The 26,979-nt window shown below is 45.0% G+C and overlaps 1 protein-coding gene across 2 annotated transcripts in view; it reads right to left on the bottom strand.

The window, feature by feature from the left end:
- Positions 1 to 26,979, bottom strand: part of CTCF (CCCTC-binding factor) — a 60,849-nt gene that overhangs the window by 19,827 nt on the left and 14,043 nt on the right. The window contains exons 2-3 of one of the 2 annotated variants that reach the window (XM_066582655.1): positions 11,805 to 11,968; positions 1,533 to 2,313 (exon numbers count right to left, since the gene is read on the bottom strand). In XM_066582655.1, the coding sequence (XP_066438752.1) occupies positions 1,533 to 2,304 (772 nt within the window). In that variant the 5' untranslated portion in view covers positions 2,305 to 2,313; positions 11,805 to 11,968. The remainder of the gene's footprint in view (positions 1 to 1,532; positions 2,314 to 11,804; positions 11,969 to 26,979) is intronic. The other variant, XM_066582656.1, reaches the window with a different exon arrangement.

The following is a 26,979-nucleotide window of genomic DNA, read 5'->3' as shown; positions in this document are numbered from 1 at the left end:
TTAAAGGGGTTGTCCCGCGGCAGCAAGCGGGTCTATACACTTCTGTATGGCCATATTAATGCACTTTGTAATATACATTGTGCATTAATTATGAGCCATACAGAAGTTATAAGAAGGTTTTCACTTACCTGCTCCGTTGCTAGCGTCCTCGTTTCCATGGAGCCGACTAATTTTCGCCGTCTAATGGCCAAATTAGCCGCGCTTGCGCAGTCCGGGTCTTCTTCTGTTCTCAATGGGGCCGCTCGTGCAGGATGCCAGCTCCGTGTAGCTCCGCCCCGTCACGTGCCGATTCCAGCCAATCAGGAGGCTGGAATCGGCAATGGACCGCACAGAAGCCCTGCGGTCCACCGAGGGAGAAGATCCCGGCGGCCATCTTCAACCGGTAAGTAAGAAGTCACCGGAGCGCGGGGATTCAGGTAAGCGCTGTGCGGGTTTTTTTTTTAAGTCCCTGCATCGGGGTTGTCTCGCGCCGAACGGGGGGGGGGGGTTGAAAAAAAAAACGTTTCGGCGCGGGACAACCCCTTTAAGCAATGCATGTTTAAATGTACAAGTATAAGGCAAGTGCCAACAATGTAATTCCCTAATGGCTTATTACCAATATGCACAATGCTGGAGAATGCAGGGCTATGGTAAATCAGCCGATCGCTCAGAGTCCTGCTCTCAGCACCCACTGCAAAAAGCAGATTTTGACATGGAAAGCTGTGGCCAGCATAATATTTCCCTGCAGCAACTGCTATAGGGAAAAAGTATTACAGGAAGCTATTTACATGAAACGCCTTCCTGTACCAGGTCAGCAGGTGGTCTGCTAGGATGGTAGCCACCCTAACTGAACTGCTTTCCGTTCTTGAAAGAGGGGTGTCCCAAACAAGTGACCCCACTATGATGTTCTAAGGCATAACAGGGCATATAGGCAAGGGATACCACCTTGGTACAACCCATTTAAGCCATTACACTACTAAACTGGGGAGGAGACCTTAAAAGGGGTATTCCGGGACTTTGGGTTGTCTTTTTAAATTGATGACCTACAAGTGATCAATAGATGATCAGCGGGGACCCACAGCTGGTATCCCCACTTGTAAACTGATTACCGAGACCGCTGTCACTGCAGGAAGCCAAAAGCGCCAACCACAACACAGTGGCTCAGGTTGGCCATGCCTGCAATACCAACTTGGGTCGCTAGCCTATGGTCAGCACTTTGTTGGCCCTCAAAAGGAAATAAAAAAAATAAATTAAAAAAAAAGTTAGGAGGTCCTGGAATATCCCCTTTAAATCACCACACTATACACATCAGATTAGCTACAAGTATGAAACTTGGACAGATTAAATAGACCCATTAATCTGTGTGCTTTGTGTATAATTAGTGTATTGGAGGTACATTATAATTGTGACATTAGTTTTAACATAGTACAGCATTAGTTAGAACTTTAGTAAAAAAAAAAAAAAACAAAACTGTTGAAAAACATAACATTCCTTTGACTCTGGTGTTTTACTTTGTAATAATAAAAAAAGAGCATAAATTAAAATTACAGCACCTTTCTTTTTAATTTTTGTTGGTTTAGGCGGCTTCATGTTTCCAACTACTTTTTCTGCATTTACTTCAGAGAGCAGTCCTTCCTGTTGCTCCTCTTCAAAGTCATAAACTGAAACGTCAACATCTTTGCCTTCTTCTGTGTAGCGCAGTTTACTTTTCTTTATTTTTTTAGTTTTTTTGATGGGTGGTGCGTACTCTGGATCCTTTGGCCACGATTCATCTTGTGATTGAAGTTCTGCTTGTTCTAGTGTTTCCACTTCACCATTTGCTCCAACCTTAACAACTTGGAAACCCTCTGGAAGGGGCAGCGTGTGACAGATCATAGGCTCTCCTTCTGTCAGACCCTCTTTGGTCACCTCATTATCATATGCTGCATGAAGTTCCCCCACAGATGTAGCAGCAACAGGAACAGCTACTGGGACCTGAACAAGCTGGAGTTCTCCTAAATTAATTGGCTGCTCCTCCATATTTACGACTTGCAAGGTTATAATCTGTGTATCATCCACTGTAGAATCGCCTTCTTGGGGAACTACACCTTCCATAACTTCAGTTTTCATCTGTAGTATTGTAGAATCCAGCTGCTCCATCATAACCATCTGCACATTGCTATTAACATCACTAGACACGTCATTCACATCTGTCTGACTCTGCACCATAACGCAGCCATCTTCGTCCGCACCACCCTCTCTACGTCTCTGATAAGTCTTTGTTTCTTTTCTTTTCATGAACGATTCAGAATCTTCAACAATGGCTTCTGCCATCTCTCCTTCCATCGTAACAAACTAGAGGGGAAAAGAAAACTCAGATGAAACAAAAACCAAGTGGAGACATTGATGGCATTATGTGCATATGTACAACGGTGTAAAAGTGACATGTACTTCCTCTGCCCATGCACATAACTTTACATTTCTCAATGTTAATCCTCATCTGTAAATATTGACATTTACTGTACAATCCTACAAGGTTGTTAATATATTAAAAATACGGCCCGGTAATAATCCCTGTAGTACCCCACTAGTGATGGCGACGCAATCTGTGTAGGTACCACTAATAAACACTGCTTTCCACTCTTGTCAGTTACTTACACACATTTCCCTCCAGGCCAAGCATTCTCAAATTTACCAACCTTTTACACGACACTACCAAATGCTTTGTAAAAGCCGAGATAAGATCCAGTGACTCTCCCCGGTCCAGTCTAGAACTTACCTCCACGTAAAAGCTGATCAGGTTGGACAGGAGCAACTCCTCATAAACCTGTGCCGATACGGAGTTATACAGCCATCTTCCTTGAGGTACTCCAGGATAGCATCCTGGAGTACCTCAAACCCTTCAAACATTTTACCCACAACAGAAGAGTTACCATCCTGTAGTTTTAAGGGTTCACATTTTGAATATCAGCACCACATTTATCAATCCAGTGGAACAGACCCAGTCACTATAAAGTCCTTAAAAGGGAACCTGTCACCTCTCTACAGCACCATAAACCAAGTTAGAGCGATTAGGGAAGGTGACAGGGAGCTGGTTGAGACCTTTTTGGTCTTTAAATACACACTCGTTTTTTGGTTCCCAAGGTGTCCGCCTTTAAAGATTCCACACCCAAGAAATATACATGGCGGACTTGCGAGAACGTGTCCTCAGGACTCTGAAACATCCGATTTTTGTGCACTGTATGACCTTTAGTAGGGGGACATTGTAGAAAACAGGGCGCGGGCAATTATTAAAAAAAAAACAAAAAAAAACAAATGACTTGTTTATGGCACTGTAAGGAGGTGACAAGTTCCCTTTAAATATAAAACCATGTGACATTTAGACTGGTGACATTTAGTGGAGAGTTTACTTTATCACTCTGCATCTCATCTGACATTTCATCATCCTCTGTGACCAGTTTTTCTCCACCATTTAATAGATTTGCTTTCTCCACTTTATCCTCTCAATTTTTCCGACAGGTTTTTAAAAGGCTAAACATTTTAAATATTCAAATAAAAAAAGTTCCAAATTTAAAGAACAAATTAAGGTCAATTGTACTCTTTGACAATGAGTGTCTCCCTTTGCTGCCTTTATCTGCTTTTATTCCTGTAAGTTATGAACCGCTCCAAGTGAGCATTTAAGAATATGCTTTAAAAATTTCCCATTCATAGTCTGTATGCTTATTTTTGCAGGACTTTGTCCCAGTTGATAAGATTAAGGGTAACTCTTAAGGCCCATTTACGCATATTGATTAAATCGCTCAAATTTCATTCAACCCAACGAATTTAAGTGAGAATCGTTAAGAGAATGCGGTGGGGGGAGAAAAATGCTCACTTCTTCATGGAATAGTAGAGTTGGAAGGGACCTGCAGGGTCATCTGGTCCAACCCCCTGCTCAGGGCAGGATTCACTAACTTTGTTTAAAGGGGTTGTCTCGCGAAATCAAGTGGGGTTATACACTTCTGTATGGCCATATTAATGCACTTTGTAATATACATCGTGCATTAAATATGAGCCATACAGAAGTTATTCACTTACCTGCTCCGTTGCTGGCGTCCCCGTCGCCATGGCTCCGTCTAATTCTGATTTCTTCTTGCTTTTTTAGACGCGCTTGCGCTGTGCGGTCTTCTCCCTTCGGCTCCGCTCGGCAGCATCAGCGTTCTGGCTCCGCCCCTTGTACGCGTCATCGCGTAGCCCCGCCCCGTCACATGCCGATTCCAGCCAATCAGGAGGCTGGAACCGGCCACGTCATGGGGCGGAGCTACGTGATGACGTGTACAAGGGGGCGGAGCCAAAACGCCGATGCTGCCGAGCGGAGCCGAAGGGAGAAGACCGCACAGCGCAAGCGCGTCTAAAAAAGCAAGAATACATCAGAATTAGACGTAGCCAAGGCGACGGGGACGCCAGCAACGGAGCAGGTAAGTGAATAACTTCTGTATGGCTCATATTTAATGCACGATGTATATTACAAAGTGCATTAATATGGCCATACAGAAGTGTATAACCCCACTTGATTTCGCGAGACAACCCCTTTAAGTTGACCTTTCAGTCAGCTTAAATAAAACCTTGCTGGTTCGGGGGCTTCACGTTTTGTGTAAATGCTTCCCATCTATGGGAAGCGCTGAGTGAGAAGCGGACGAGAAGACCTCTGTGCAGTCAGCACCCCATCTTTCAAAAAAGTTAATTTTCATAAGTTCTGGATGCACCCCAAAAGAGTTCTAGAGTTCCCAATTAATTTTTAAAATAGTTCTAGCGAATTAAGCAAAAAAAAAAAAAAAAAAAAAAAAACAACAAATGTATCTCTGGGGTGCTAACTTCCAAAAATGATATTACTAAATCAGTGAAAACTTTGTAAATATGGGTTCTAGAGCTTTGAGTATTAAGAGTTTCCTTCAGAACTCTTGAGGTGCTACCCAGAACTCTTATAAAATCGCGGGATTTCCCCCAAATTTTTTTTTACACATAACTGAAATTTTTTGATCCGGCATCTAAAAATCAGCAAGAACGTTGTAAATATGGGTTCTACAGCTTCGAGCATTAGGAGTTTTCTTCAGAACTCTTAAGGGGCTATCCAGAACTCTTAAAAAATAAAAAAAATCGCGGGATTTCCCCCCACATAACTGAAATTTTTCAATCTGGGATCTAAAAATCAGCGAGAACATTGTAAATATGGGTTCAAGAGCTTCAAGCATTAAGAGTTTTCTTCAGAACTCTTGAGGTGCTACCCAGAACGGTTATAAAATCGCGGGATTTCCCCAAAAAATAATTTTTACACATAACTGAAATTTTTTGATCCGGCATCTAAAAATCAGCAAGAACGGTGTAAATATGGGTTCTAGAGCTTCGAGCATTAAGAGTTTTCTTCAGAACTCTTGAGGTGCTACCCAGATCAAAAAATTAGTTATGTGTAAATTTTTGGGGGAAATCCCGCAATCTTATAAGAGTTCTGGGTAGCACCTCAAGAGTTCTGAAGAAAACTCTCAATGCTCGAAGCTCTTGAACCCATATTTACAATGTTCTCGCTGATTTTTAGATCCCAGATCGAAAAATTTCAGTTGTGTAAAAATTATTTTTTGGGGAAATCCCGCGATATTGTAAGAGTTCTGGGTAGCACCTCAAGAGTTCTGAATAAAACTCTGAATGCTCGAAGCTCTAGAACCCATATTTACAAAGTTCTCACTGATTTAGTAATATCATTTTTGGAAGTTAGCACCCCAGAGATACATTTGTTGATTTTTTTTGCTTAATTCGCTAGAACTATTTTTAAAATTAATTGGGAACTCTAGAACTCTTTTGGGGTGCATCCAGAACTTATGAAATTAATTTTTTTGAAAGATGGGGTGCTGACTGCACAGAGGTGATGAGAAGCCAATGAGCCAGCGGCAAGTCTTTCTGTTTAAATTGCTCTGCACGAGCCAGTGCAGTCGTTTAAAAGACTGTCGGCCTGTGTAAAAGGGCCTTTAATCTAGTCGAACCCATACTGGATTGGCCTTTTCCCTAGTAAAGACTAAGTAAAGCTGTGCGTTGCCTACATATACATCTACGGTTTCGGGAGGCTTACAAGGAAGCCACTAATCATCAGATCTTTTACTGGAGCCAGCCTGTCTTTGAACATAGGGATAAATATGAAAAGATGCTGGCTCTCCTCTACAGATATGCATAAACCCATAGTTATTACTAATACAGCAACTCGTACAGGTACACCACACAATGTTTGAGTGCTTTGTCGTGTGGCCTTCCCAGCCTGAACTGGCAGCAGAAGTCAACTGACCATTGCAACCAAATGCCACAGTGTCACAAATGGCAATGCTGCGGCAGTAACCTGACTTCCTTTGTCTGGCTACTTTGTTTACTTAGGGAGAAGGAGATTATTGCTTTATTTTATGGCATGAACAGCTTGTTTTAAGTTTGTTTTTTTTAAATTTGTGTTTAAATGTAGACTGCCCCTTTAAAAGAAGGTAATCCTGCATATAGGCCATTAATGGTTTAGAATTTCCTATTGAAATTAATGAAAGCGTTGCCTGTAATACCAAGCCAGGCCACTATAGTAGGAACAGAGCTGTCTGCTTCCTGCAGAAACCAGCTCAATGCAGGAGCACACCAGCCAGGAAACAGCTAATCAGTGAGGGTCCCACATATTAGACTCCTGCAAATTTGTTACAGATAGCAAAAAAATAGGCCATCAATAGTTTACAATAGGACAACTATTGATTTCTTTGTATTACATCCACCATTAAAGTGTCCCCCCAGCTGTCCAGTATCAATCAGCTGCCGTTCAGGACACTAGTAAAGTGGAGTGACATCCTTTCCCCTTGAATTTGCTCTTACTAGATGAGATAAATACCAGAGAGATATATATTGTGATGTGGAGGCTGTAGCCTGTGAGACATTCTGTGTGCATCTCAGCATCCTTTGTTATGTCAGGCCATGCAGGGGGACGCGACTACCTCAGTCCCACGTGGTTTTGCAACACTGCGGTGTAGCTTGTAGGTGGAAGAGTTAAATGCTTTTAAGCATTCAGGAAAGCGGAGTGCTTAAATACCTTTGAAGTAGAGTTCAGCAAAGGCTGTTACACTCCCCCAGGGGTTCTCTTATGTCCTATAGGCCTTGCTGGACCAGAGCTAGGGAATGTTTACCGTAGGAGATAACCACAGGAATTGGCCCTTCAAGAGCCAGCGAGTTCTCCTCCCCCTTCTGTAGCTGGTTTTAGCCAGAACGAATAACTTTTGGCTCCAAAAGTTAACAAAGGTCGTTCGCTCGAGACAAAGAAAAAATGTAATTTAGGAATTATGAAAATCTCTTGCTGATTATCTTGTAATATCATTTTTGTATTTTTCTGTAAAAAGGCACTGCTATTTGAGAATTAAACTTTAAGTTAATTAGTGAACCTCATCCGTGTTAACAGGAAACCATATTCTTCGAAGATTGTATTCATAATTCATGAATCGGGTCCAATGACCGCAAACACTGGGGGTGGCAGCGTTTTTTGGGGTCTTCCGTTTCCTGGGCAGCTCCCCAATCTTCCTCCAACACCTGTAACGGGGTTAGGGAGTTCTCTCCTGCCCCTCTTTTCACAGCTAGCAGCACCAGCCATGCACTTGTAATTTAAGTCCTACACAGGATATAGAGGATGGGGACTTCCTCCCTGAAATACACAAGTCATGTCATGCTCTACCCCCCTCAGCACAAAGTCTGACCTCCCCAGCTAACTGCTCTCACAGAAGCCTTCTGCAGAGAACTAGTTATCTGAGACAGAGTCCCAGATCTTCCTGTGCCCAACAGCCTTCCCAAGACCGGGCTCAATCAAGCAGTTCGGATTCCGCATGCGGATATCAGCAGTGGAAGACATGCAAAATGATCGCGAAAATATTGCGTATGGTTGCGGTTTTCCACACGAATGTACTGCGTATGACAGCGTATTGTCCGCGTGGAAGAACAAACACAAGCAAGGAATGACATCAGTAAGTAGCCCAACCCCCTGGAAACACCTGTCTATCCGCCCAGGAGATATTCCCCTGTTGTGGTTAGAGATGTTCTGAGACTTCAGACCCGGATACTGCTCTCTGGGCTCGGCTGGCTTATTATGGAAGTAGTATAAACCACTTTAAAACTAAAACACATTTATTCTCCTAGAGGAAGAGCGCAGAAAAATAAGCAGAGGATGCAGGCTGGATGGTGTGATGCCCCCCAGACTCTGTCCTGCATTGTCTGCCCACAAATTTCTGTTTTCTTTATACCGTTTGTTATCTGGTCTCCTAGCAACGTGCGTACAAGTCTGTCCCATACACAACATTAATTGCATATGCACTGTGGATCAGAGATAATTGAGTGCAGACATGCAGAAACTGCTGTAAAATAAATCATGCTACTATTTTTCTTCCGCTCGCAGAATCCACAGTTCCTACACCCAAGTGCGAGTGACACCTTGAAAGTCAATGCCTGCGTATCCATACATGCGGACGGCGATTTTGGAATCCACTCGTGTGAGACTGGCCTAAGCCATGTCCATAGGAGCAGCCACAGTAGGTCTTCACAGAGAACCAGTCATCAGAGTCTCAGATCTCCCTATGCTGATGGTCTGTCCTTAGTGGTGTTCCTCCCCCATCTCCCAATTCTGCAGGCCCCAGCATCAAAGGACATAGGAAGCCCTCAGACAGGACCAGTCAGCAACACACCGAGTGCCAGAGTGTCACTGGCCAAGTTTGTCAGCCCTCACGTCCTCAGGGTATAAAAAGGACCATGGTAACCTTTACTGCCGTCATGCATTAGCCATAGAGGTAATGCCTAAGCATATGCTGTGTGTACACTGAAAGATTGTTCCAAAAGAGGTGTATTGTAATTGATTTTTTCCGCAGATTCCAAAAACGATCTTCAAATTTTCGTATCACGTCAGATTTTTTTCACAAAACATGAAAATGTGAAAATTAAAAAAAAAAACCAAAAAAAAAAACACCCCTCCCCCCCCCAAACCTAATTTAACCCCTTAGTGACCGGGCTTTTTTCCCCCATTTTTGTTTTTTCCTACTCCCTTTAAAAAAAATCGTAGCTCCTTTATTTATCCATCGACGTCGCTGTATGAGGGCTTGTTTTTTGCGGGACGAGTTGTATTTTTCAATGGCACTATTTATTGTACCATATAATGTACTGAAAAACTTTTAAAAAATTCTTAGAGGAGAGAAATGGGGGGAAAAAACGACATTCCACCATCTTTCGGTGCGTCCTGCTTCTACGGCGCACAAACCAACAAAAACGACCTGATATTTTTATTCTATGGGTCAGTACGATTACTACGATACCAAACTTCTATAGTGTTTTTTTTGCTGTAGTACTTGTATGTTTTTTTAAGATATTTAATTTTTTTCAATTATTTTCTGCGGTCATTTTGTGCGCGCAATAACTTATTTTTTTGTCGACGTAGTTGTACAAAGGCTCAATTTTTGCGGGATGTCCTGTAGTTTCCGATAGTATCAATTTGGAATATATACAACTTTTTGATCGCTTTTTATTGCATTTTTTCTGGAAGACAGGGTAACAAAAAAAGTGTATTTCTGGCGGGTTTTTTTTTTTTCCGGATGACGCTCACCGTGCAGGAAAAATAATGCACTACTTTGATAGATCGGACTTTTACGGACGCGGCGATACCAAATACATATTTTTATTTTATGATTTAGATTTTTTAGTAATTGATATGGCAAAAGGAGGGTGATTTAAACTTTTATAACTTTTTTTTTTTACAATTTAAAAAAACTTTGATCTTTTTTTCACTTTACTTTGAAGTCCCCCTGGGGGACTTTAACATGCGATGCTTTGATCGCTCCTGCAGTATGACTTACTGCTATAGCATTACATCATACTGCTTTTTTACAGGCAGTCTTTCAAGCCACCCTGTGTGGATGGCTTGATAGGCAGTCTGCTAAGGCAGCCCTGGGGCCATTCATTAGGCCCCCGGCTGCCATGACACCTGCACGGATCCCCCGATCTCACCGCAGGGGGGCCGTGCGGGACCCCCAAACAGCGTTCAGGGGATTTAAATGCCGCTGTCAGAATTGACAGCGGCATTTAAAGGGTTAATAGCCGCGATCGGCTGAGCGCGGCTGTCAGCTGTAATAAACAGCTGACGCCCGCGCTGTATGGAGGGAGATAGCGGCGCTACCTCCCTCCATACACGTCCTGCAGCTGCAGGACATAAAAACACTATAGGGTGGTCACTAAGGGGTTAATGACACGGATATATGACGTTTGTAACTTGTGAAAATGTTCTCTGGAGAGATAGAATAAAGGTGCAAGAAATAGATAAACAAATACATAACTGATTACGAAAATGAAATTGATTTGTCTGTATCGCATCAAGATTTGCCGCACTCACAAACTCCAAACATGAAGGTAAACTTGGCACTCCGGTAGGACTCATACCTCACGCCAACTCTCCCTTCTTTATAGTGACCCTTCGCTTGTTTCTTCGTGCCGTGTACAATGGCTTCATGTAGTTGTGTCAATCATCCAGACATATTTTGCTACATGTGGCTGTTATACGACAGGAAAACAAAGGCAAACTATTATGCCTTTCGTGAAAAATGCTCATTTTCAATACTTCGGGATTAAACTAGCAGATCAGAACAACGCGTGCTGTGTGGAGGGGCTGAGGAACTGGAAAAGTAGAAAAAGGGAATCAATGCCATTCGGTGTACCCAAGGTGTGGCGCGAGCCAAGAAGTCACAGTGACGACTGCTACTTCTGCACAGTGAAGATTGTGGGCTATACCAGTACCAGTAAGTGGAACATTGTGTATCCCAATATGCCATCTGCCATGACACAAGTGCCCTATAGTGAATCCATTCAGGAATTGATGGATACAACCCTGTCTAATGTCAAGTCCCCAACAGACATCAATTCAGATGGTGATACAAGTCATGAGATGTATCAACCAGACAATATGGAGGATGAGACCCCAGTGAGATTTACCCAGCATCAACTGAATTAAATTGTGATCTGAATTTACCTTAAGACGCATCAGAGTTCTTAAGGCCCATTTTAGACAACGATTATCGCTCAAAAGCCGTATTTTGAGCAATATCGTGTGTAACTGCACCAACATCAGTTTTCGTTAAGCTGTCGCTGATAGTTGTATTTCAGCATGCTATTGTTTCAGCTGTATCCCGCTCCCTGAACACAGGCAGGGTATGAAGAACATAGCAGTCCATATATGTTCTGCATGCCCCGCTCGGCTATATAACAGCCAAGCACTCCGAGCAGAGAACAGCTGGATGCAGAGGACAAGCGGCCCCACTTGTCTTATAAAGCCGAGCGGAGGATGCAGAACAGCCGGGCGCTCTGAGCAAAGAACAGCTGGATGCAGAAGACAAGCGGCCCCGGCTGTCTTCTGCATCCCCCTCTCGGAGCGCAAGGTGATCGCTCAACGTTTGAGTGATCACCTTGCCCTGTAAATGCACACAACGATTATCGCTCAAAATACATCTTTTGATTGATAATTGTTGTGTCTAAATTAGACCCCAGGATCAGGACTTCATGAAAAGAATTTACTGTGTCCCAATACAAGATTCTCTTGGTACGGACACCAAGAAGCAGAATTGCTTTAGGATTTTTTGCTGAGGAAGACGGTTTGGTATATTATCGAGACATTCCGGCAGTTATGAAACACTACAACATTAATTACAATTCAGGAGAGTGGAGGTTGTTCATAGATACCAGCAAATCCAGTTTAAAAGGTGTTTTATTACACAATACTAACATCCATCCATTCCAGTAGCACATTCTGTCACTATGAAAGAGACATACGAAAACCTTACATTTCTGCTAGAAAGTGTGCAGTACAAGCGTCATTAATAGCCTGCGTGCGGGGATTTCAAGGCGATTGCAATATTTCTCGGCCGACAAGCAGGCTGCACCAAATTTACTTGCTTTTTGTATGAATGGGTTTGGAAGCAGTGGCCATTCAGAAGTACCTTCACACCTGGCAGAAAAGAAAAAAAAAACATTGTTTCACTTCCACTGGTTGATCCTTTGAAAATACTGCTGCTACTGTTACACATAAGACCAGGCTTAATGAAGCAACTTATGACAGCTTTAAGCAAATCAGAAACACTATCTTTTCTTCTTAGGGAGAGCATATAGACTGAGCGAGAAGACTCAGAAGGACATTTATGCTCCTCTGGGTAATATGCAAATAAGGGAAATGGAATAATACCTCCACAGTGACATCTATTTGTAAGGCAGCATTCCTTCAAGCCAAAGTCAGACTCTTTGTACATGGAGTCTGGCTCTGTTTTTTTAATTCCAAGTCATTGTTACAAGGCTTGTATAAACAGCTGTTTCAGGGTATTTGCCCTTCCTCAGTGTGCAGTAGGAGTCTGGCTTTGCTAGTGAGAGGCCTGGGACAGGGGTCAGAAACGCTATCTTTTCTCCTTAGGGAGAACACCTAGACAGTGAGTGAGGAGATTCAAAACGGCAGGAACAGTAAATGCTTTCAGTACCTTAGTGTTAAGATTCCAATCAATCACTTCTAGGGAAAGAAATAAAAAAATCAATGCTGACATTTTTATAGGCCCACAGATACAAAAATTAATGGCGGACAACATTCGAAAAAACCATGAGTGAGTGTGAATTGCAAGCATTGACTGCATTCAGAAATGTGGCAGAAAACTTTAGGGAACAGTAAGGCTGCAAATTACACCATTTTAGTTGACGAGATGTTGGAGTCCTATAAACTGCTTGGTTGTAACAGGAGCGTCAAAGTTCACATCTTCATGCTCATTTAAACGACTTTCCTGACAATCTTGGTGATTTTACGGAAGAACATGGCGAGCGCTTTTATCAGGATATTAAAGTGATGGAAAAGAAATAACAGGGAAAGTGGACCACACACATGATGGCCGAATATTGTTGGATGTTGGAGAGACTATACAGACGAATACCAAAGAAAATCCAAAAAGAGGAAATTTAAAGGGGAGCCAAGTGGTAAATGTTAGGTATGTTTGTATTTTTCACACATTACAAACGTTGTCATACATGAAGGTCATTAAAAATAGAAAATTACGTTTTTTTGTAATTTTCACATTTGTAAAACAAACCTGATATGATACAGAATTTTGAAGGTAATTTTCGAAAACTGTGGGGAAAAAAAAATCCATTCCGATACAACTCTTCATTTCAATCCCATGTCTAGCCCCCCCCTCGAGGTAAATGCAGTACATGGGAGGGGGAAAGCCATCCATAATTAATGCTTCAGTGAGAAAAGCCGCTGTCTTAGGACAGAGGTGCTGCTGTGATGAGCATGCTGTGAAGGTACTACAGGTGTACTTTACCTGTAGGAGGAGTAATTGCTGCACAGTGAGACTACGCCTGTTATGGCTACACTGCATTAGCTTGCATCTGTCTTATTACCCCTCTTCCATAGGAGTAACTACGAGCCTATGTATTAGACAGATCGCGCAGTTATGGTAAGAGTCAAGCATGCCTTATTGCCCCCTTCCATTAGAGGAGACGTTACAATACTGCGAGCCTCTATGAGGCAGATTATGCAGTGATGGCAAATATCTGCCTCATTACCCCCTTCCATAAGAGAAATAATCCTAGACTGGCGACATCCCATAGCTCTTATGACTGCAGTTATGACAAGCACTATCCACCTCATTAACCCATCCAAAGGAATAACTAGTGCTGTGACACTATCAATCCTGATTATGCAGTCATGGTATGCACTTAACTCCCTCAACTTCCACGTCATTACACGACAGCTGAATGCGGTGTTCGTCATGATACTAAATGCAGCTATTAGGCCGCCATATTATCATACCTTCTAAAGTAGACGCGGCAGTTGACATGATTCTGTAGGGCATGGACCAGTAAGGAAGCCTCACTATCCCCTCCACAGGAGGAACACTTTCGTTAACACTGAACTCTGTACTTGACATGGAGTGACTACAAGTGTCAGGCTGCCTTGTTACCGCTTTTTACAGAAGTACTTATTTTTGCTACTCTGCCTATCATGCCTGATACAGAAATGAATGCAAGCGTCAAGCAGCCTCACTGCCTCCTCCAGGGAAGGAAGAATGACATTACTCCTAGATTGCGTGTCTGAAATTATTATGCAGTGATTGCAAGCAAATGCCGCCCCATTCCTCATCCATAGGGGTAATCAATGCATGACTGCTAGACATCCAATTACATAGAGCTTTAAAGGGGTTGTCCCGCGCCGAAACGTTTTTTTTCTTTTTTTTTCCCAATAGCCCCCCCGTTCGGCGCGAGACAAACCCGATGCAGGAATAAAAAAAAAACAAAAAAAAACGGCCAGTACTTACCCGAATCCCCACGCTCCGGCGACTTCTTACTTACCTAAGTAAGATGGCCGCCGGGATCTTCACCCACGGTGCACCATGCGGTCCATTGCCGATTCCAGCCTCCTGATTGGCTGGAATCGGCACACGTGACGGGGCGGAGCTACGAGGAGCCGCTCTCCGGCACGAGCGGCCCCATTCAGAAAGGAAGAAGACCGGACTGCGCAAGCGCCTCTAATCGGGCGATTAGACGCTGAAAATTAGACGGCACCATGGAGACGAGGACGCTAGCAACGGAACAGGTAAGTGAATAACTTCTGTATGGCTCATAATTAATGCACAATGTACATTACAAAGTGCATTAATATGGCCATACAGAAGTGTATACCCCAACTTTGTTTCGCGGGACAACCCCTTTAAGTATCTGCCAGTGACATACCACCTTCATACAATGGGCATCTGTATTACTGCTAGACTCTGTAGGACATGGTTGCTAGCAACAGGCAGTGATATTACATCAACTATGGAGTATTATCTGCATTACTATGTGCTGTATCTGACACAGTACTACATTCCATAGGACAGATAACCGTGTGGCAGCTAGAGTCTATAAACCATGATAACAGTTGGACAGACATCACGTAGTTTCAGATTTCTTCCATAAAAGCATTATTGTACATTACTATCAGTCTTGGATGTATTTGAGTATTTTTGAAAACTAGCCCATATTTAACATGATTTTATCATGGTCCGATATCAAACAATATCTTAGGAGAAGCAGACTGCTCATTTCCTCCTTCTGCAGAACAGGTTCTACTTCTGCTGCTTAACTTTGACCTGGTTATTCTGTTGCAGCCAGCATACAGTAACCTCTCCCACAGAACAGTAGTTATGGCTAGTGTAGCATATGCCTATTACTCCCCTCCAGAGGTGTGTGTGACCGCAGATGTTGTTCAGGTCATACACATGACATATTAACCAACTATTGATTTCCTCTATAGTCAGAATATCTGCACTAGGCTCTGGAAATTGTCGGTTACCTAGTAGCCAAGGCTGCACAGCCTTGCTACTGTCTCTAGGATGATTTAGTGACTCCTACACTGAGCAGGGGGTTAGAACAGATGGCCCTGGGGGGTCCCTTCCAACTCTACCATTCTATGAGTCTATGCCAGGAAAGGCTTGACTTAAAGGGGTTATCTCGCGAAATCAAGTGGGGTTATACACTTCTGTATGGCCATATTAATGCACTTTGTAATGTACATCGTGTAGTAAATATGAGCCATACAGAAGTTATTCACTTACCTGCTCCGTTGCTAGCGTCCCCATCGCCATGGATCCGTCTAATTTCGCTTTCTTCTGGCGTTTTTAGACGCGCTTGCGCTGTGCGGTCTTCTTCCTGGTGAATGGGGCCGCTCGTGCCGGAGAGCTGGTCATCGTAGCTCCGCCCCATCACGTGTGCCGATTCCAGCCAATCAGGAGGCTGGAATCGGCAATGGACCGCACAGAGTCCACGGTGCACCATGGGAAAGGACCCGCGGTGCATCGTGGGTGAAGATCCCGGCAGCCATCTTGGTGAAGGAAGAAGGAAGACGTCACAGAGCGGGGATTCGGGTAATATGTGTTTTTTTTTTTTTAACACATCCATTGGGGTTGTCCTGCGCCGAACGGGGGGCCTATGGGGGAAAAAAAAAAACCCCGTTTCGGCGCGAGACAACCCCTTTAATGCCACGCTAACAGTTTCCTGCGGGGCTTTAACAGGCTTGTCTGGGTAGCACCAGTTGAAGATGCTTAAGGCCTTCTGATTAATATGTTCGCCTGGTGAGAGACTGCCCTCCCTTATTGCGCCGTGCATTGACGACACTAAGGCCTCATGTCCACGGGTGGGTTTGATTTGTGGAAACATGGGCGCCCGCAAAATAATTTAAGCATGTGGATTGGTTTTGCTGACACTGCAGACATGCCGCAGGAAGAAAAAAAAAAATCTCCACTCCACTGTGGCCCGCCCACATCCATAGAGGGGAAGACGAAAGATCCGCAAAGCCATGCAGTGGATCCCCACTGGTAAGTAATGTCCTCTTGCTAGGGGCACAGGCTCCCATGGACATGAGGCCTAAGCAGCCCACAGTAAATCATATATTTCTGTCATCAGCAACTAAATAGCCAAATGTGATTGTTCTCCGTAAAGGCTCTTTTACACGGGCCAACAGTCGGGAAAAGGACTGCATAAGCGCTGACCTCATCAGTAAGGTAGTCAGCGCTCGTGCAGAGCGTTTACACAGAAAGACTTGCTGCTGGCTTCTCACTCAGCGCTTCACCGCCTATGGGAAGCACTGGGCGTTGACATGAAACGAGAAGCCAGCGAGCCAACAAGGTTTTAAGCTGACTGAAAAGTGAGCTTAAACAATCAAACGACAAGTGAGTGCTTTGTTCGCATTCACACTGAGCGATTATTATCGTCACCGTTTTGTTACTGGTGGCTGTTATGTGAAGTCCAATGAGTGTTGTCCCTCCTCTGGATAGCTAGGCTCTACTAAATATCTTGACTGGTAGGTGCATTGCCTTGTGTGACGCAGAGTAACCCTGAGGGTGCACTCACACGAACGTATATCGGCTCGGTTTTCACGCCGAGCCGATCTACGTTGTCCTCATGTGCAGGGGGGGGGGGGGGGGGGGGGGGAGGCTGGAAGAGCCCAGGAGCAGTAACTGAGCTCCCGCCCCCCCCTCTACCTCCTCCCCACCCCCTCTCCGCCCCTCTGCACTATTTGCAATGAGAGGCGGCGAGACGGGGGCGGGGCTAAGTGCCGTGAATTAGTCCCGCCCCGTCCCGCCTCTCCCCATTGCAAATCGTGCAGAGGGGCGGAGAGGAAGCAGAGAGGGGGCGGGAGCTCAGTTCCTGCTCCTGGGCTCTTCCAGCCTCCCCCCCCCCCCCTGCACACGAGGACGACGTATATCGGCTCGGCGTGAAAACCGAGCAGATATACGTTCGTGTGAATGCACCCTAAGGCAGCAGAAATGCTCGCGCATGACCTGAAGGTTGCAAGTTCAATCACCGCCTGGTTCAGGTAGCTGGCTCAAGGTCGGCTCAGCCTTCCATCTTTCCGAGGTCTGTAAAAGGAGTACCCAGCTCGGTGGTGGTGGTGGGGGGTGTAATAAATAAATTACCTGAAAGTGCAGCAGAACAAGTTGGCACTATACAAACAAAAAACATTATTCTCTAATGCCTCAGTATTTAGGTCAAGGAGTCTGGTTCCTTTCAACAGTTATCATTTGACATGTTGTCCTCAAGGCACAATCCCCCCCACCAAATTCCATCCCAATCATCCTGCAACTAAGTCTTCCTTCTACCACATCACCCCACTGCCCTTTTCTTGCTTGTCTGAGTCTGAACGATGCTACACTAATGGCCCAACTAGGTAATCCAAGAACCACCGATGAAGTCATGGTCACATCAGAGTTGTCCAGTATCCTGCTATATGATAGGAGTAGACTAGATGGTCAACATTTGCAATCAAGATCAGACGTAGCTCAGAGGGTGAGCTCTTCTCTTGAGAAATAGCAGGCCATTTTTAACATTCAATTCTACCATAATCTTGACTTGCTCTGGCCATTAGCAGGACAGATGAAACTGTACTTTTGCTGCTTTGGTTTTTCTGCCTGCCCTTCAGCATTCTCGTAGGTAGAGTTTTGTCCCTTCTCTCAGATATCCTCTGCAAGGCATGGCTCATACCGTAGATGCCTTCTACAGGGTCTACGGGTTTTCTTGGTACTTTAATCTGAGCTGTAATGTTTTTCAGAAAGCTGCTTGCATACATAATCCGCCCGGCCTCCCCTCCCACTCTAAAGTAATCCCATCTTCTTCTATGTTCCAGTGTACTGTTCTCCTGTTTGCCTTCATCTGATTTTTGGCAGGGCATACCAACTGAAGGCCAAGGGCATCAGTCTTGGTAGATGTCAACTGACAAATGCCATCGCTCTAATGCAGTGTTTCTTAACTCCTCCAGCATCACCTGTGCAACACTGAGGAAATCCTGAAAACATGACCTGCTGGGGGTTCCTGATGACTGGAGTTGAGAAACTCTGCTCTAATGGAATGACAAGGTCTTCGGCCACCTGGGCCATAAGGGCACTTCCAAGGCTTAGCATTTTTTCTATGTTCTACATAATGCTATCCTTTCTGGTCACATGGGTAAGCAGGTGCCAGCATACCAACCACACTCATCTTTTACCCACCCCTTGGGTACTGCTCTGGAATGGCCCAAAGTCTTTGCCATGTCCCCCAACGACAAATGAGAAAACAGTTTGCTACTGTTAAATCCATTTCTCGCCTGTAGGAGGGGACACAGTACCCACCCAATAACTCCCTTTTCATGGGCTCTGGTTTTCTTTCCAGCAGGGATCCTTAGTCTTTTCTGAATCCTACACAGCACCCTTGTTCCCTTATTACGGTCTGTATTTCAGGTCATGTTAATTTGTATTTCTCCTACTAAAGTACAAACTGATTTAGCTCTGTCTGCAGGAGGAACATAGCTGGTGGGAGTAACAGTCTTTTGTACTTCGTGTCCGCCTCTTCTGAGCAGTTATTCCCAATGTCTTGTTGTGTCCACCAATGGAGTAGAAAAATGGATTTTACAGTAATAAAAATCAGGTTTGGTTTTTTTGCCATTATGATGGCAATGTGCTCGGTCCCAAGGAGCAGAAAAAAAAACCCAAACAGTCCAAATCCTGCCCTACTGGGTGTTGTAATGCAGTCTATTCCAACACCGGCTATATATAGAATTAGAAGGTTTGAAAGTAATCTACAAAAGTGGAGACACCCCTAGGAATAGTATGCATCCAATTTCAAAACAATTTGCCTTCTATGCTGTCCCTGATGTGTTCCCTGAAAAAAGCCATTTTGGTTAAAACCATAAATTCAGACTATTGTTGCATTTCAGGTTAAAAAGTTTCATATTTTTTGTTTTTAACTTCGTTTTGAACCTCTTCATGTTTGCAGGACTTGAAATGTGTTAATGTCAAAAATAATTGGAAAAAGTTGGTGTTCAAAAACATTTGACCAGTAGTGTATATATTGTTGCCAGCCCATCACTCTATCCATATACACGCAATACTAGGTAAAAGGTAGAGTAACAACTCTCCCTAACAAGCACAGAGTACCAATAACCTCCTGACAGGCTAGACAAGAATGGGCCAGGACCTAGACTCAATTTGGGGATCCTGAATTTCATCTGTAAACTCCACTATGGTGAAAAAACACTGCCTAAATTTCACCTTTCCAATGTATTACCCGTTTCAGACGTATGGTATTTTCTAACTGGGCCAAATAGTATCCTCTACTAGCCTTAAAATATTTCAGGAGTTGAAGGATTAGTTTTCCCTCCTTAATACCTTCTGCTAAGTTAGGTTTAGCAGGCATTAATTTAAAGCAACCCTCCATGCCTGGACAAAGATGGCCACACAGCTTCTCTAACAACCTCATATAAATTGCGCCTAAGTATGCAGCATTAAGTCTAAGGCCACCTGCAGACGAGCGGGTCGGATCCGGCGGCGAGAATTCTCGCCGCGGGACCCGACCGCCTGTAGGGACGAGCGCGTACTCACCCGCGCCCCCGGCTCTTTCATGTGCCGGCGCATGCGCAGACCGGAGCCGGGTAGGACATGCTGCAATTTGTTTCCCGCGAGGCCAAACCGCGGCTGTCTGCATAGGAGTGCGTATTGTAATGCACTCCTATGCAGGCTTTCAGTGGCAGAAATCCTGCGGGATTTCCACCCGTGTGCAGGCGGCCTAAGACACTACACACTGCTTTGATTGGCAAGTGCTGCTCATATGGAGTGTCTTAGACTACAATGTACATCAGGTGGACAGAAAAGTTGTACAGTAATGTTTGTTTCACCAGGACTAGGTGGTCACTTCAGATGATCTAGTTGCAAACTATTAATGCGCCTAGCCGCAAAATAGGCCACCAATAGTTGACTGGTTGGTCTCCACTGCCCAGGACCTTTACTTAATCTGCCGTTTTCTGGGCCAGTGTGTTCATGCACAAAGCCAATTTCTGCAGGAAACAGACAGCTCTGTTCTCACTGCAGTGGCCAGATTTCACATTATAGGCAAAATTCCCATTTACTTCAATGGCAACTTGGCCTGCAATACCAAACCTGGCCATTGCAGGGGAAACTAAGCTGCCAAGATCCCACAGAAATCAACTCTGAGCCCAAAGGCACCGAACTCAGAAGATAGCCAACTCGTAGGGATTCTGGACAGCAGATCCCCATAGATCTACAGTTGTTGGCCGATCGAGACATTGCCAGAAGGAGGGAAAAAAACAAAACAAAAAAAACACTTTTCCCCACAATGAGTGTCAGCGTTGCTTTTCTCGTAACATTGCTGCCACTTGCGATTCTTGTACATTTGCGTGCTTTTACGTGAAAGTCAACAGGACTAATGTTAAAAACGCATGTTAATGCTTTGCGATGCGATAAAAAGGAGGCAGAAACATGGGAGATAAACTGCAAAATGCAGAAAGGTAGGGCACGCTGCAATTTTTTTCTCTCGCAACATCACTAGTGAACACATTGCAAATGTGAAGGAAACTATTGAAGAGCACGGGTTTCATAATTTTGCGTTTTCACTCACTCGCAATTTATTTTATTGCCGGTGTGAAGGCACCCCTTACCCATAACAGCTTATGCAATTACATATTCTACACCAGGCATGCTTGTCTACAGCAAGTTTAGCTAGATACTGTTCAGACAGACAATTTTGTCCTGGTGGAGCCAAGATTGATAGGGGGGGGGTGACACCCCCTGATGCTGATTGGCTGCACAGTGTCTTGGCCTGCAGGTCCTGCAAGGACACAAAAAAAGTGATACAAAAGGCATAGAGCGGCCGGCGCCTGTGCTGCAGCCACGATCCCCCAGGACCGAGTGCCTTACCCGGCGGCCTAGACACGGAACCCTCTCACCACATCTGACTGTACGGAAGTCACAGTGGTTTCCCGCGAGCGCCCATCACCGACCAATTGATGAGGCCGGCGGAACAGAGATGACAGGCGCTAGCTGTGATGGAGACGTGAAGCGGCGTCAGGGACGGAGAGGTCAGCGGGCGGGCGCGGAGCAGGCATGCCACAAATGCCAGACGGGAAGGAGAAGTGAGCGGCCGTCCGCGTAAGCAAGCATGACACTAATGAGGGGCAGGACTGAGCACACAGGCTGCAGTGTCTGCATAGATTTAGTCCCAGCTCCGCAGCCTTAGCCTGAGGGATAACTAGACTACTTAGCCTTACATAATGACATGTAAATGCTGGAATGTTGGTGCGGTAACATCGCAGCATTTACAGATTCTAATGTAAGCCTAAGAAGTATAGTAACCTTCAGTCTAAGGCTACAGCAGCAGTGGTGGGACAAATCTATGCACACTGTCCTGCTAGGACCTTTACGGATTGACCCAATCGGGAGCTGGGGGTGTTCCTCCTGTCAAATCCCCCTAGCTTCCGGTGGCGTCAAGGTACAATACTACCCTTTTTACCACCTCATTAGGCAGTGACCTCAGATCCTGGGCTTCTGAGCTCAGGTAATTTCTTTAAGGGTATGACAGGTGGGCTCACTTATATCCCTGACCCCCACAAAGTTCATATATTTGACCTTCCACATCTGTCCCAAGTCCAACAAATGCTTCTGCACGAGTGCCTATTTTAGATGAGGCTATTAGCCAGACACTCAATCATACTCCTACTCTAATCCAGTGGGATAAGCAGTATGCACTCATTCCTGCCCTACAAACATGTATAGCACAGAGGTTCTCCTGAAAGATCTGGCCTCTGTGAGTTGACACCCTTTTACTTGATTTGATGGCCATTGTCCCAGTACCTTCTATTTGTAGTATATTACCGATCTAATGTACTGTGCGCGGTCTCTGTACATGAAATCGGATTTCACACTGTGCCTCATGCATATGCTTTCCTATTAGCCAAACTACATTATGACTTTATTCTATGGAATTACTTTATTTCTAATCCACTGAGCAATGTAGTTTCACGTTTTTTTAAAGTCTGGATTTACCATGACTGCTCACTGTAAATGCCGTCATGTTATGCACTAAGCCCGAACTGCCTTCCACTCTGCAGAAAGCACAACACCCCTATGAAGTACAGTAGGCCACAACGTTGTGAAATAAAACCAGGCGGAGGATTCTGGGTTCAGCACTAGTGAGACGTCAGTAAGCATTAACACTTCCCGATGCCATGTGGGCTGTAAAGCCGCTTTTTCACGGGACTGTAGGGTGCTTGTTCGCTCCTGCGCTTTTACATATTGCACAGTGAATAGAGACAAAGCAGATTACGACCAGACCAATTCCATTCACAGTAAACAGCCAGTTCGCAGATGAAAGTTTAATTTTGAAAAATACATGGTGGTACGATTTTCTTTTAAAAACATTAAAAAAAATGTAACTAGACACTTAAGCATCACCGTATACAGTTGCATGCAGAGTTACTTTTTTGCAAAATGCAGGTGGAGGAATTGTGATTGCAGTCAGCATATGTAGTTAAAGGGGTTCTGTCAAGGCAAAAAAAAAAAAAAAAAAAATTCTATACTTACCCATTTCTCCCCCGTCAGTCTTCTTACCAGAACTTCACCTCACCTCCAGCTGGCAGATTCATTTGCTTCCTGTGACGTTATGTACATTCACAGGCTGTCTCCTTCCTGCCCGGCAATGTACTTTACATCACAGTTCACAGCCCAGCACGGGGTGTGCCGAGCTATTGCAGAGACTGCTCATGCGTGCCATCTCTGCAATAGATCAGCATTCTTTCCTAGCCAGTGAAGGGATGTGACCTTCACTGGCCTCGGGAAGAATGTAAGGGATTCCGGCTCCATAACAAGCCAGCCAGCAGGAGGTGACAAGACCAGGGGCACTGCAGAAGCTCAGGGAGGACAAGATGCAGTAAGGAGACTGCTTGTGGAGGAATAGGCGAGTAAAGAATTTTTTTTTTCAATGACAAAACCCCTTTAACCTCTTGGCGACAAGCTGTATATGTGCAGGGTTTGTATGGTGGCGGCTTGGGAGCTGAGCCCTCTCCACACAGCGGATTTTGGCTGCCTGATAGCGGATGCCTGACTACAGCAGCAGCGATCAGAGAACTCCAATCGCATGGACTAACATGGTATTAGAAAATATAGGTCGATCTGCAAGAACCCAAAACTTCACACAGCTGCATAAACCAAAAATAAAGTTATGGTAGTCACAGGATGGCAACATTTTTTCCCCCCTAGAGATTCTTTAAAAGGAGTAAAAATAAATACAAACTTTGGCATAGTCATGATTGTACTAACAGAATAAAGTTATGTAATTTTTGCTACCGTATGTACAGCATAAATACAGGTGCCCCAATTGAGTTTTATTTCCATTTCACTGCACTTAAGGCCGCCTGCAGACGAGTGGGTCGGATCCGGCGGCGAGAATTCTCGCCGCGGGACCCGACCTGAGCGCCTGCAGAGACGAGCGCGTACTCACCCGCGCCCGGCTCTTTCATGTGCCGGCTGCCGGCGCATGCGCAGACCGGAGCGGGCGGCCGGGTGAGTGACGTATCTCTGCGAGCCCCGCACAAAAATAGGACATGCCGCGGTTTGTTTGCCGCGCGACATTTCGCGCGGCCGTCTGCATAGGAGTGCGTATTGTAATGCACTCCTATGCAGGCTTTGAGCGGCGGAAATCCCGTGGGAAATCCCGCCGCGGGATTTCCGCCCGTGTGCAGGCGGCCTAAAACAGATCTTTTTTCAGCCTTACATACCATGTTACTATGCCCATCCAGTTCAGCCTATTAAACCCTAATGTTGATCCAGAGGAGGGAGAAGGGGGTGGGGGGTAAAGAGAACCTTAATGAGGAAACAGCCAATTTTCCCAATCAGAGGGCACTCTATGATCCCATTTGCCCTTGGCAGCAGCTGTCTGACACTGGTTGCTCCAATTAAAGGGGTTGTCCCGCGAAAGCAAGTGGGGGTATACACTTCTGTATGGCCATATTAATGCACTTTGTAATATACATCGTGCATTAAATATGAGCCATACAGAAGTTATTCACTTACCTGTTCCGTTGCTAGCGTCCTCGTCTCCATGGAGCCGTCTAATTTCAGCATCTAATCGCCCGATTAGACGCGCTTGCGCAGTCCGGTCTTCTCCCTGGTGAATGGGGCCGCTCGTGCCGGAGAGCTGCTCCTCGTAGCTCCGCCCCGTCACGTGTGCCGATTCCAGCCAATCAGGAGGCTGGAATCGGCAATGGAACGCACAGAGCCCACGGTGCACCATGGGAGAAGACCTGCGGTCCACCGTGGGTGAAGATCCCGGCGGCCATCTTAGCAAGGTAAGGAAGAAGTCGCCGCAGCGCGGGGATTCGGGTAAGTACTATCCGCTTTTTTTTTTTTTAACACACGCATTGGGTTTGTCTCGCGCCGAACGGGGGGCCTATTGAATAAAAAAAAAAAACCGTTTCGGCGCGGGACAACCCCTTTAAGTCCTTTTCCATGTTAGTGTTTCCCATTCAGTGTGTAATGGTGACATATATTCCCCCTGCCTATGTGCAGAAACTTACATTTATTAGTGTTAAGGCCTCTTCCACACGGGCGACAGCGATATCGCTGCTACAAAATCACTGCGATATTACTGCTATGTACGCATGATTTTGTAGTGCAGTGGCTGCTACCTGCGATTTTCATAAACCATAAAATTGTGCGATTTTGTCAGGAGAAAGTTAATAGTTTCTAATGCCAAAATTGCATTGAGAGTTCATGCTATGCGATGAACAAAGAGGCTCCATAGGGAAACACGGGCTACAAGAAAAAAAAGACAAAACAAAAAAAGCGCCACAAATTATGGCTGTATAGATCATGCCACAATTTTGTATTCTTGCAATGTAGCAGCCTACAAAACATAGCTAATGTGAAAGAACCCACTGGAAAGCATGGGCTTCACATACATGCGGTTTGTAGTGCTGTCACCCGTGTGAAAGCAGCCTTAAACCTTATTTGCTACTTTTCTGCCCAAGCCTCCAGCTTATCTAAATACTCTTACAACTGCTTTACGTTCTCTCGTGTTAATTTCTTTACATAGTTTGTAAAGACATTGTGTTACTGCACAATCCTCCTACCAAGTCATTAATAAATATATTAAAAAGAATAGGGCCCAATACTGCCCCCTGTGGTACTCCGCTAGTAGCGGTGACCCAATCAGTGCATGTACCATTTATAACCACCCTCTGCTTTCTATCACTGACCAGTTACTTACACACATTCTCACCCAGACCAAGTATTCTCATTTTATATACCAACCTTTTATCCGGCATGGTATCAAATGCTTAGGAAAAGTCCAGATACACAAGATCCAATGACTCTTCCCGGTCTAGAACTTACTCCTAGTAGAAGCTGATCACGTTGGTTGGTCAGGAGCGATCGCTTATAAACCCATGCCGATATTGAGTTATAGAGCTATTTTCATTGAGGTCCTCCAGGATAGCATCTCTTAGAAACCCTTCAAACATTTAACCCACAATAGAAGACTTACTGGCCTGTTATTTCATGGTTCACTTTTTAGCCCCTTTTTGAATATTAGCACCACACTGGTAATGCGTGAATATAATGGAACAGAGCCAGTAACTATAGAGTCCCCTTCACATAAAAATAAGTTACAGTCCATCACATCACTTAATGCCCTTAAAACCCAGGGGTGTATGCAACTGGGAACCAGCAATTTGTCCATTTTAATCTTTTTAAGGCCGCCTGCACACGGGCGGAAATCCCGCGGCGGTATTTCCCGCGGGATTTCTGCCACTGAAAGTTTGCATAGGAGTGCATTACAATACGCACTCCTATGCAGATGGCCGCGGTTTAGCCGCGCGAAATCTCGCGCGGCAAACAAACCACGGCATGTCCTATTTTTGTGCGGGGCACGCACTCACCCGGCCGCCGGCTCCGGTCTGCGCATGCGCCGGCTGATGAAAGAGCCGGGGCCGCCAGGCGCGGGCGAGTACGCGCTCGTCTCTGCAGGCTCTCAGGTCGGGTCCCGCGGCGAGAATTCTCGCTGCCGGATCCGACCCGCTCGTCTGCAGGCGGCCTAAGACTGCACTTTTACCTGGGTAAGACTGGTGACATTTAGTGGAGAGAGTGTACTTTATCACTCTGCATCTCATCTGACATTTCATTTTATAGATTTGATAACTTGTTTTCCTCATCACACTCTACAATTTCTCCTACATTATTTATTAAAAGGGCCACTCAGTATTAATCTTTTTACTATTAAAAGGGGTTTTCAATGTAAAATAATATTGATCAACTATCCTCAGGATAGGCCATTAATAGTTGATCAGTTGGGGTCTGTTGCTCGGGACTCCGACCGATCAGCTGAGCGGGTGCATGCTATCAGCGCCCCAAATACAGAGGTCGGAGCTGAAGTCTTCACGCGGACCTCTGTCTAGTGGCTGGCGCTTGTAACTGCAGGCACAGCTTACATTAATTTCAATGAGAGCCGTGCCTGCAGTTACAAGTGACGGTCACTACACAGAGGCCGGCGCAAAGACTTCTGCTGCTTCAGCCCAGACCTCTGTATTTGCAGCGCTTATAGCATGCGCCAGCTCAGCTGAGAGGTCAGGGACCAGAGCGACAAACCCTAGCTGATCAACTATTGATGACCTATTTTGAGGAT

The sequence above is a fragment of the Eleutherodactylus coqui genome, chromosome 11, assembly GCF_035609145.1.
Source record: "Eleutherodactylus coqui strain aEleCoq1 chromosome 11, aEleCoq1.hap1, whole genome shotgun sequence".
Lineage (NCBI taxonomy): Eukaryota > Metazoa > Chordata > Amphibia > Anura > Eleutherodactylidae > Eleutherodactylus > Eleutherodactylus coqui.
This window is presented reverse-complemented; position numbering and strand designations above follow the sequence as displayed.